Consider the following 12433-nt stretch of genomic DNA (forward strand, 5'->3'; position numbering starts at 1 on the left):
TTTTCCCCTGTTTCTTTATTTTTATGCAGTCTACTGAGAGGTATTTAGGGATTCTTTTTCTCTAAAATGAATTGCCAAAAAAAAAAAGTAATCGTTGAGACCTGGCTATGGAAATGTGTCTGAATTGCAGCTGCTTATTGTCAACATTTCTTCTGGAACAAGCTGGAAAGGGAAGGCTGACTCAAAAGGAATTCTGTTTACTCTTCTGAAAAATATCTTTTCTGTCTCTTAATTCAGGAACAGTCTATGTTGTTTACAAGCTCTTTGAGGTTTCAATGCCCAAGAAGCAGAATTGATTCCAGTTCAGGATGCCTCAGTGACTAGCATCAATTCGTCCAATTCCATGTGACTACGATGGTAGCTTATGCTTATTCCAAACAGCTGGCTTAATGCATGGAATCATAATTTAATTGTAACATGTTAACTGCAATCAATAAAGCAGTTCTTACATTGTGTGGTGGTCTGGACTGTATCACATGTTCTATGTTAGAATGCTTTTTACTTCAGATCTTTGAATTGTGAGCCTTTTTGTATGTGGCTTACGCTGGTGCTTCAAAGACCAGTTAAATGCTCTGAATCCCTCTGAGAAAAGTGTTGTTTTTATTATAGGAGTTTCCTCTCCTTGCTTTAGTGCAGCAAATTAATCTTGCAATAAATTATTATGATTAGGTAAAACCTGCATGGACATGAATATTGAGGATTTGATGATTATTGCTTTATCTTTGCTGTCTGCTGCTGCAAGTTGACTGTAACATACACATAGAAATAGAGGAATCTGATTCCTGATAACCATCCAAAAGTGACAGTTTCTACTGTTAGAGGTGATAACGCTGTCCACTGCAGCTTCAAGGGCTTACCTGGTAGCAGCTCATAGTTATTACTGGCCAGAAGTTGATTGTCTCGGTGATGGCAGGCTGATAAATGCCACCTCCATCCCTGTATAAGCTAGTGAAAATGCTCTTAGGAAGCATTTTTAAGTTGATGAGCATGAGAATCACTTGCAACCTACTCTGCTGCCCCTTGGTGGCTTGATTTTGCAATTACGGGAGAAGAACTTCTCTGGAAAGCTGTGCATCCCTGGTGAGGTTTTACGTTCCAAGCACGGTTTGTGCCTTTGTAGCCTTCCTGTCAAGTTGCTGCTTGTGGGCTAGTATGCTGAAAGTCTGGTGTTGACCGTAACAAGCAGAGTTTATAAAAAAAGAAATAATAAAAAACTCCACCAAAATAATCCTTTTGTTTCTCTTCTCCAGGAAACAGTGGGTTTTTCAAAATGTGAAATTGAGCATAAAAATCTAGCTTCTCACTGCAGTACTATTTTAAGCCTCTTGTGGATTAAGTTGGTTTAAGAGTTTTTCATTTCTATTCTGGAGAAGCAGAGCATGTTTGTTAAACTTGAGGCAAACTGGAAGAGAAGGGCCAGTATACTCAGACCTCTAGTAGAACCAAAAATATTAAAAAAAAAAAAAAAGGAAAGGGGGGGAAATACTCATCAATGAGTTTCTCAGCGTAGGTGGTTTTGGCCAACTGTATGACTAAAAGTAAGGGATGGATGGATGGACAGATGGATGGATTGATGTCCCAAAAGAACATTTGGAAAGAGAGGTACAGCTTATCTTGAGATGACCATTGATACCTACAAACAAGAGAAACCTCATGAACTCTGCTTGACAGCATATGAAGCAATTGGTCTGCTCTCCGTGACACTGGTGAGGCTGCTGCTGCTACCACATGCCTGTGGTTTCTACCAAGATGTAGGCCAAGTGGTGGGCAGCATAAGGAAAGATTAAAATCTTGAAAAAGCCCACATCCTTTCCCACCCGCAGGAATGATGAAGAATAGTGAAAGAAATGGCAATTGTCAGCCATGGGGCTGCCAGCACTTCTGTTTGGTTTTGTTTTGTTTTCTGCTGCAGGAGCCGTGGAAGGATGAAACTGAACGAGAGGCATGCTCTGCTGCTCAGCACCATCTTCTGGGACTACATTACAAAGCTAATGGGGAAATTCCCATTTGCTTGAGCAATTTATTGCAGGCATGGCCACGTCACAAGCTGCCAGGAGGTGTAAGCTAGCTGCCAGTACTGCCTGTGCTGTCTTTAAGAAAATGCAAAAAGAGAGCTACGCATCCTCTCTAGGGCCAAAATTAGCAGAAAGTGTTCCTAAGTATCTGAAGATCTTGCCTTCGGTCCCCCTATGGGTATTTTATGAGTAGAAGAAAATAAAATAAGCACTACCTATTACTCCTTGCTAGTGTGAAAAAATGATAAATTTATAAAAAAATAAAATGGTTGGTAATATGAAGTCATGGACGGCTAGCAGTTAACACAATTATGTGCTTCTCTTGTCTGATTCTGTTAGAGTAGTGCTTAATTACCGTACTTAAAACAATATTTTCTGGAGTTAAGTGTTAACTGATGTACAATACTGCTACCTTACTGCAGACCTCCTTTTCATTTGTGCTTAGGCAAAACACCTGGTAACTTTCCCCAAAAGAGATTTAATATAAACTTTATTTTCTGTTTCAGTTTCACATAAAATTTATGTTTCAGTTACTGTTATTAGAAATGGTAGCTATGTTTTTTTTTTATTTTGGTTTGTTTTTTTTTTTCTTTAAAGGATGGGAAAGCCTCTTGGAGCTGAGGACATGGGAACATCCTGATTTCCATGGAGATCGCTTGTTCTAAAGTTCACCCCAAAAATTTGGAATACATTGCTAGATAGGCAATGAGTACCGCATTGCTTTCACTTCTCTTTCCACCTTATTTTTTTTGTTGTTTAGGCTTTTGAATTTACATGATTTCAAGGCTAACAAAGAAAGCTTAGTAATGTGCCAGCTTTGGCAAAATGAAAAAAAGAAGTGTTCATGCAGCTGTAAGAGTAACAACTATTCAAACAATAATCAAACAGATGAAACAAGTGAAAATTAAATTATTGATATTTCAGTTCTAGGCTACACAATCTTTTCTGAGACTCCAGATGTACAGTCCATGTTTTACTTTCTCCTTTGGGAAGGTAGCTCAGAACTACCTACTCTTAGAACTGTGCCCTGGGCTAAATTTTCTTGGCTGCTGAGTATATGTACGGATCCAATCAGCCTGACACACAATAACATTTCTCCAGTGAAAGTCTGAGGGCTAGTAATATACAATATCGCTAGCTTCTTGAAAGACACAGTGAAAAAAGATCAGAAACTCTCAAAAGTAAAAACACCAGAGACATCTCCAAGTGTCTCTAATTTTTTTCTTTTTCCAGATCCCAGAATAAAAATCCTGGTTCTCTAGTCTTGCTCACCTTGGCTATCACTGCTCTGAACTATGAGAAAGCATGATGAATTTTTTTTGGCATCTTCCTATTAAGCTGTCCTTCTTTACTCTCCCATTATTTCTCAATGCTGTTACACATCAAAGAGCTGGAGGTTGACCTTCATAGTTGCCAGAGTGAATCAGACTTTCAGAGGCAAAAGTCAATCTGATCAACCTGACTTGACCCTAAATAAGGTATTTAGGTGATGAGTAAGTCAGAACCAATGTATCTTTTCATGTGCATGCTTGTGTGATTATTTTTATAAAGAAGTTCCTTTTAATAATAACACCTCCTTCTCTAGTCTAACTTGCCTGAGCCTTTCCACTTATTTTTTTCAGTACTCAGTCAATTGTGCTGTAAAAATAATGGCGTGTCCAGGAACACAATCTGAGGAGCATCTCTTGGCTGTACTGTACTTTTCCTGAGTGTGATTATTCAAGTCTTCAAACTCAGAGGGCAGCACGTACAGCCTGTGATTTATGTTTCGGTCTTCTCTAAATATTTTTCAAGAGTTGCTCTAATTATTCACAGGTTTTCTGTTAGCCTAACTGATCACAGGCTTCCCTGAAACACGTATAAAGCCAAAGCACACTTACATCTATTTTCTAGCGAAAACTGCTGAAGAGGGACAAACTTGCCCTTTGCTAATGTATTTCTTTCTCTGAGTTCCCAATCCATGATCTGAACTTTCTGAAACATAAGAGTCTTTCCTTGGGTTTATGCAGTGCATGTAGTTACCTTTCGTCTCCCTCCCCAGTATTTTTTTTGTGTGATGTTACCAGCTTTTATATTTTCATTGGTGAATCTGCCTTGTTGGGTCTTTGCTGACTGCAGAAAAGGCAAGGTGCTCTCTGGTGAGCATGAAAATAAATTGGAAAAAGATGACCAGGTAAGATCCAGTAATATTTAAGCCGTACATATACCAGAACATGGAAGGAGTCACAATAGAAAAGACCACAAAAGCCTTGGAGATTTAGAGTTACCTGAATTAAGACTTCTTAAATAGAATTGTTGTAAACTAAGTATGAAATAAGCAAGGTCATGATATTGCTTTTAAAGCATATTGCAGCATAGGTACTTTCTTTCCTTTATAAGCAACATGCACTTCACAGCTAACAGAGGTGTAAAATAAGAGAGGATCAGAGTGTCTTGTCATATGGCAATCTAATGAAATTATATCCTTACCATTAGAGGTATATTGAGGAATGACTCTCTTGAGGCTGGCTATGAAGTTCACCCAGAGATGCAGTTCCATTTGATTTCACCAGGAGCAGCAGCAGAATGTTTTACTTGAAAAGAGCAGGAAGGTGTTCAGTGGAGATACTTTATATGTGTTAATCCAGAAGTGTTTCAGCTGCCACAAGGATCCAAAACCAACTTGAACTGTATCTTAGTTTCTTCATCTTAAAAATTGTTTAGAGGACTTCTCAGGACGAAAAGAGGCATATATTTCTGTGTTCATCTTTACCAACATCTGAAACAGCAGCAAAAAAAAATAATTAAATAATTATAAAATGGTTGTCTTTAATTTTCCATAGACGTTCTCCCTTTTAACCAAAAAAATGGGGCTGTGCAGGTCCTGAAGTATGTGATCTGTCCAAAAGATTCTTAATCACAGAAGGTTAGGGATTGGAAGGGACCTTAGAAGACCATCTGGTCCAACTCCTCTACCGGAGCAGGATCACTGAACTAAGATTTCAAAGAATCTCAAATTAAGATTCCTCCAGGAGTTTCTACACAAATCTCCTGGTGACATTAATGTGACTAACATTAAGCACAGATATTCAGAGATGCTTTTTGGAATAATAGGGAGAGAGGGAGATTTGATGTTGCTAGAGATTGTCTTGCCTGTTGAGACAATTTGTTCCAAGTAACTGTGAGCAGCTTCTGTTCCTGCAGGGGTACAAGGAGGAGCTTGTGATTCCATCAGGACCTTGCAAATGTGTTCTTTAACTGAATTATGTGTGCCTATTTAATATCAGAATGGTTCCATGTTGTTTCATCTCAACTTGAGTGCTTGCTCTGGATGACTCATGCTCTGGGACCTGAAATTTATAATGGAAAAGCTGACACACACATGCAATCTTATCTATCATAACACTATGCAAAAGGGAATTATATAATTAAAACATTTTAATGGTCTCTGTTGCTCAGTGGGGAGTTACAAGTCCCAAAGGAGCCAGGCCAACTTTGTTATCAAGGTTTATTCAGTCATCTCTTAGGAGCAGCAGGGCATATATTGCTAAATATAGCGTAGTGTGCTAATATGTGCTATGTGTGGAGCATTGCGCTGGGACCACTGTGCCACAGGGCTGGAGTGCAGTGTACTGGGAGGTTAGGACGCCTCCTCCCTTTAGCTGAGATTTTCAGAAATAAGGGCCTAAACTTAGACTCCTGAATCCGTGCTCAGACATTGACATAAATAGCCCAATTTTTTAGGAGAGCAATACCAAGAAATTCTATTAAAGTCATAAAATAATAAAAAACAAACAACCACCAAATGTACAACAACAAGAAAACATTTTATTATTTCTGAAAATAGTACTCAAATGTATGGCCAGATTTCAGGGAAAAGAAGACAGGAATCACAACCTTTGGTTACTTCAGCTTAATTAATTATGGCATATAAACTCAGTTTCTGAACGGAAGTCACAAAACTTGAGAGTGGTGCGGGAGAGACATCAACACCTGTAGGGCTGGGAACATCAACAGTAAAAACTCCATAGGGTGTATTTTACAGAGTTAGGCAGAAACCTCTGTCACAATCTTTACCTCTCCATTCGGTTCTGAGACGGGTAGAAACTGGAAATTGCTGCCATCTAAACATCTTTTGATCAACATCAGGCACGTTTGCTGGTCTAATTCTGGTCCCCAGTAAGTAGGTATTTACATGAGCAGACACCCTGCTTGGCACCAGCAGAAGACTTGCCTGGCAAAAATACCAGAGATGAAAAGTAAAATCACTCAGTCTGGTTGCCTGAACTGTGGTGTTGAGCACCATCCCAGGCTGTATTGGAGACATTTGCTTCGGGATGGAAAATACAACAGAGGACCTGCAGGAGACTCATATACTCGTGTTGTAGCTGCTGGAAGCCTTGTGGGATGCCCGTGGCACCCAAAACAGCACTGAGGGCTTGCTCTGCCTCCCAAGTGGTCTAGTACAGTTTGAGATGTGCCACTATACATATACTGTAGCTGGCAGCTCCACAAGAGGTCTCAGATGCTGTGAGGCTCTCAAGTGGCTCTAGAACACAATGTGAAAGCAGCTGAGCCAAGTCCCATGGGCAGTGGTGAGTGGCCACACTGCTCAGGCACTGCTGAGTTCATTAACTAGATCTTCATCAGCCACTGCAAAAGTTTAGATGCTGGACTTACATGCAGAGACACATAAATGTATCTTCACCTACAGCCAAATGCCACCACGCAGGTGAGAGCAATGGATGCAGCTGATGTTCTCAAGCAGCAAAGCTGTGATAGTGGGTCATGTGTCAAGGAGCACAACCCTCATCTACCTTCTCTGGAGGTTAGAGAAGCAGATTTTATAGCTTTTATTGGAAAATTAAGTCCTGACAACAACTACTATCATAAATATCATAAAGATATCATAAAGACCTCTTTGTGCAGCTGCTGCTGTTCTTAACTGGGGAAGAAGATCATGAAGTAAAGCCCCATGCTGTGAATGGCCTTAAGCAGCACATCACCTAAATATATTTCAAAGACCACTGGGCAGGGGAGACACAGGTCAGATTTACTAGCTGAACATTCAAACTCTAGAAAATGTAATAGCAAAGGATGTAAAGAACCTGGGTCGTGTTTCAGAGTAATTTGTGTTTAAAAGGTACTTGTTTAAAATTCGTAAGCAGATTATTTTTTAATACCTTTTTTTTTGGTGTAAAACAAATAGGAGACACTGGAACTAGTAGCAAACACATTTATCCAGAGAGAAATATATCTATAACAGAAATCAGGACAAAGCCAAACCCCAGACATATTCAATAAACTGGGGTGGCTAAACATTGAGGCCAGCTGGAAAGCATTCAAGAGAGCAGAGAAAAGGGTATATGAGGGGAAGCATTTTAACAATTTCCTGTGAAGCCTCTCTGCAGGCTGTAGGGATGTTGATACACGAGAGAGACGCTGAACTTGAACAGGTGAAAAATGCCGTCAGCAAAGAGTAGGTAGGAGCTTTCAAGTAACCTCTAAAAGTAGAAACAAAACCTAATATTTTTCTGTTTGCACAACAGAGTGCTTCTGATACTGAAGCACAGGGCAACATCTATTTATAAACCAAATAAATCTTATGTTCTGGTATTTGGAACTGTCAGCATTCAACATATTGGGAAGCAGCAGCCAGAAGACTTCATTAAGAAATGCCAATTTAAATCTGCATTGTTTTGCTCTGTTTGTTTTCCCCTTTAATCACTAGCCAATTATGACTTATGAAAAAGAAACAAATTTCTTTTTCAAAGTTAGCTTATGTGGAGTTCATAAATGTCCTGAGAGGTGATACCTAGGCAGTGCTTAGCTGTGAGCTAAGATCGGGCCTGACTCTATTTTGTTCCCCCATAAAAACTCGAAACTTTAATGTGTCCATCAACACCTGTGGTAGCTGACCTGCAGATAAGAGACTCATATGTCTCATGGAAGTATGTATAATCTGGGCTATCCAGCTCCTTGAGCTTAGTGTAGTCCCTGGCCCAAGTTTTGCCTCTTGTGCTTTTTCTTTAGGAGAGGAAAGAGCTGTGGTGAGTGCCACAACCTGCCAGTCTGGATATCAAGCAACGCACTGAGATTGGGAAAGTGGCAGAAGGGGGAAGCAGCGATGATGATGATCAGGGGGTCCATCTCCCTTAAAGTTTAGAAATGGTCAAAAAATTACATGACTGTGAAGTGGAGGCTTTTTTTAGCAAGACTGGCTAGGTCTGTACCTCTGGCAGTCCCATGCAGGAAGGAATCTCCCAGTCCTGGTTCTTTGCTCTTGGGCTGAGAGTTTGCAGAGATGCCAGTCAAGCAAACAATTACTATGCCATACTAAACTGAGACTATTTTTGTGGAATTATTCAAAGACACTGGCTTCTCTGGTGTAGTGTGTTTGGATTTTTTTTTTCCCTAAGTAATTATCTCCTTTTACTTCAAAGTAGACTTTTACTCTGTCGATCCAACTTATTTCTGACTGCTGTGCTCATAGTCCAACTATGGACAACATGCGACTCACCTAAAACAAGTTATTATCTATTGTCAGCCACTAGGAAACAGGTCTCCAAAATATGTTGTTAGTGCTATGTATGATATGGAGGATTTCTCTTTGAAGCTTTGGCATACTTTAAATAACAGGGCATGAATTAAATGGCCTCTCAGGATCTTTTCCAGCCTCATTTACTGTGCTTCTGTGCATTCGTATCAGATTTGCTTGTTAGAGTTTTTAAGCTTTTGAATGTTTGTCCTGTTGAACTGACAGGAATTCAGTCCAACATCCTCTAAATGGAATGACGCGTATCAGGAGAGAGCTCATCTGAGTGTTCCCCCTTGACATCTTCCTTCCGACCTGCTCCTCAGTCAAGGGAATTGCAGCATCCCTCTATACTCAATGCCTGTTGTGCTTGCGGGAGGGAGAAGGGTAGCGTCAGCAGTTGTACTAATGGCAAGATATCAGTCTTAAAATTCTCCCACTATCATTAATTATTTCACTGTCTGGGATCAGGTTACTCATTAGCAAATGCGATTTGATCTTTCAATACTTTCAACACCTTGTCCATTCAGGCACAAACTTATCTTCTCCATGAGCCTACCTACCACCTGCACAGACCCTGCTATCACAGTCTATAGTGACATTTTTTGATAGAGAAGTACTAAGAAGAATTAACAGAATGTTCATATTCAGAGCTTGGCACTGCACCTTTTCAGACTTTTTTTGCCAATTAATACTGTGCTGCTTCATAATTACATTGAAGTAATTGAAGGGTTTCGAAATGTAGGGGAACCCATGGCTATTAATCTTTCATCATATATGGAATCCGGTTAGGTACTCAGAGAACACTTTATTATAATGTCCTGCAAGTAGCAGCTAGTGGGCAAAGATTTTTAGAAGTGTTTTGATTTTTTAAAACTATGTTTCCTCAGTGGATCATTTTTCTTTCACTGGGGACCCCTAAGCCACATGGAGAAGAGGAATGCTTAGACCTGAATCCACAAGTCTTTGTGGCTAAGTCTATTGCTGTAACAGGGAAAGTCATGTTAACGCTTGATGTGATATCTGACAAATATACAGGGTCACTGTCCTCAGTTAATTTCTTTTCTTGCCCTCTTAAATCAAGCAATATTTGTACTGACTTCACTGAGGAATGCTTCCTGGATAGATTAGGATTCTGTTGTGAAATAATGAACCAGCTTCTTCAAAATAAAGCAACTTTATTTAGAAATGTTTTAATATAAAGAATATTTGTGTATATATAGATCATATATATATATATATATATTCCATATATATACAGAAGGGGTTGTAAGATAGTTGCATCCTTTTTTTTTTCCTATTTTAATATTAAAGATCTAATACTTTTTAAAAATGACTGCCTACAAATTAACTGGCTTTTGTAAGACTCCCAAACTGTATTAGAAGGGCAGTTCCTTTCTATTTATACCTGTGCTTTTGAATGGTTTATTTACTTTTCCAGTTCTACTTATTTGGAGCCACAATCATTTCTTACTTTCAGAGGATTACATGATGGGAAAAAACAGTTAGAGAAATTAAAGCAATAAACAGTTGCTAAGAAAAACATACCTGCTGAGGTAGATAATTATTTCATGGCTGTAACACTCTCCAGGGACGCAGATTCCATAGTTGTTCCATCAAATGAGTAGACTTCAGATAGAACTAGTCCTCTCTGAACTCTGCTAATACAAGAAACCATTCCTCATTATGAGAGGTCAGACTAGTACTGCTCTCTGAATACCAGCTCTGAAATGAAATTATCCCAGTAAATAAACACCAGACTGAGTTCTTCTCATGCCATTGACTGGAAATCTTTCAGACAAGGCAGGGCCTGTAAGGAGTATTGTGCTGTATTTTGGCTTTCTGCATTTTACAGATGCATATATAATAAATACTGTGCAGTATTAGCTTTATGACCAATTTAATAGAGAGTAAAAAATACACTAGAAATACGGTCCTTTTTGTTCTAAGGAACAAATGAGTCTCCTAAATGACTGTACTAAGATAATGTTTAATTTAGATATACAGTAGCAATAAACAGACCAGCAAAGTACTTCCCAGGTGCATGTAGGTAAGGCACTGGTAGCAGTAAGTTTTACCTGTCTAAAAACACTTAATACTGAATCTGTATATAGTGTGCCGTTCAAAGAGCTGACACTTTTTTTAGATTCTTCCTCTGTGCAAAACATTTACTCAAACACATATCTACATAGGAATAAGGCATTTACCATATTCATGTGTAAAGCAGATGCGACTAACTGCCAGGAAGCCACAGAGGCCAAATCTAGTGTGATATCCACATGGAAATGATATTCAAGGTTTACTGTGCTGAAATGCAGAACGTCCTGTTTTATTCTGCCCTGGCAGGGCAGCCTGAGGAAACAAAAATGGTGCCAGAAACAAAAGTAGCTTGAATTACTCTAGATACAAATCCAGCTCAAAATTTCTAAGAAATTCCTGGTTATCTGCAACATTACTATCACATACCTACACCAGAAATGCACAATATTATTACAAGCATAAATATGAATACAAATCTTGGCTTTTTTTCTGTTTAAATTTGCCACTGTTTCAATTCTACTCAGCTTAGATAGCAAAGAAAATTGCAGAGCTGGAGCGCATGATCTTAATGTGTTTAACACTTGTCTAAGAAACAAGCAGACAGGAGAGTGTTAGTAAATGTTTATGCATTTCAGAAATGCCTTCTGCATCACAGATTGTGCACTCAGACTGTGAAGGTACATAGCAACAGTGCTGATTAAAAACAATGCCTTTAATTACCATGATGTATGGAAGCACACATTCTAAATGTGATTTGTTCGTGTATTTTACATGCAAAAGCATCTTAAGGGGAACGTGGTTAGAATGGTTGGAACAAAGAGTTAAAGAATTCAATCCTTCTGTCCTTGGAGTCAATGAATTATTTGCTCTTGCCAGCCTTGAGTCTTATTTCATTCCAAGAAACTAAGCAAAGCTGGTCAGCTGAGAGGAGTGGGAGATAGTCCCCTCAGCAGCACCTATGTCTATGAGGGAGAGTCAGTGGGGTTCTTGCACCCCTGATAGACTTATTGGTTTCAAAGCCTTCATTAATGTAAATCCGCTTGTAGATTTAGTACTTTAAAAGAAAAAACGCATTTAAAATAATTGTTCTGAGTGATTTAGTGAATAGGATAATACATATTTTCTTCCACCGTCCTTATTTGTATTAATTGATTCTAACTCAGTATAAAAGCTCAGTTATCCTATGATGAAAAAATCCACAGTACACTGTAAAAAAAATACTGTTGCAGTGCACAACTGATAAAAATACCTCATTCACATTAATTCAGTTCCTATGGAAGGATATTTCATTGTAATCCATGACCTCCATTCTTCTGAAACTGTTGTTCACACCACATTTCTACTGGTGTTCTTGGTGTGCTCGGGAAATTAAATTGCTTTTTAAAAAAAGGTATTTTTCCTTAGAAATATTGCTTTTATAAATCAGATCTGGATAGGAAGAAATTAAACACCTCATGCCAAAATGCCAAAAGCTAAAATTCAACTCATCAGCTGGGCGAGGGTGTTAACAGGTCAAGAGTATCTGAAAGTTTACCAGCAGTGGAGATGCTGCTTTTGGTAAGCGCCCTTTATCAAACCAGATGGCTGAAGCTGTGGCTTGTCCCTAAGAGCAGCCGACTGGCTGCCAGGGTGTCTGCAAACGGCAGCTCACGTCTTCTGCTTATCGCTTGCTTCCCAACGTTTGGGTTCTCAGGCCGGTAGCTGGCCTGTGACAGAAATGAAGACAACCTTATTCAGCTCAGGAGAGACGAGTCCTCCCGTCCACATGCCCCTTGCTCTCTCAAACCAGCGGAAAAGGGCCCACGAACCGTCCCCCGGGAAACTCTTCCTCTCCTCTGCCAGGCGCTGCCACTCAGGCTCGAAA

General features: G+C 39.3%; 1 protein-coding gene across 1 annotated transcript in view; it reads left to right on the top strand.

Annotated features, from left to right (window-relative positions):
* The window catches only part of LOC104273221 (cytochrome c oxidase subunit 7A2, mitochondrial), a gene marked incomplete at its 5' end in the record, with an annotated part of 2765 nt that extends 2469 nt beyond the window's left edge, over positions 1 to 296 (top strand). Inside the window, one exon of the mRNA XM_009868471.1 lies at positions 238 to 296. Coding sequence (XP_009866773.1) covers positions 238 to 296 — 59 coding nt within the window. The remainder of the gene's footprint in view (positions 1 to 237) is intronic.
* Positions 297 to 12433: the final 12137 nt, after the last annotated feature.

The sequence above is a fragment of the Apaloderma vittatum genome, unplaced genomic scaffold (genome assembly GCF_000703405.1).
Source record: "Apaloderma vittatum isolate BGI_N311 unplaced genomic scaffold, ASM70340v1 scaffold29574, whole genome shotgun sequence".
Classification (NCBI taxonomy): domain Eukaryota; kingdom Metazoa; phylum Chordata; class Aves; order Trogoniformes; family Trogonidae; genus Apaloderma; species Apaloderma vittatum.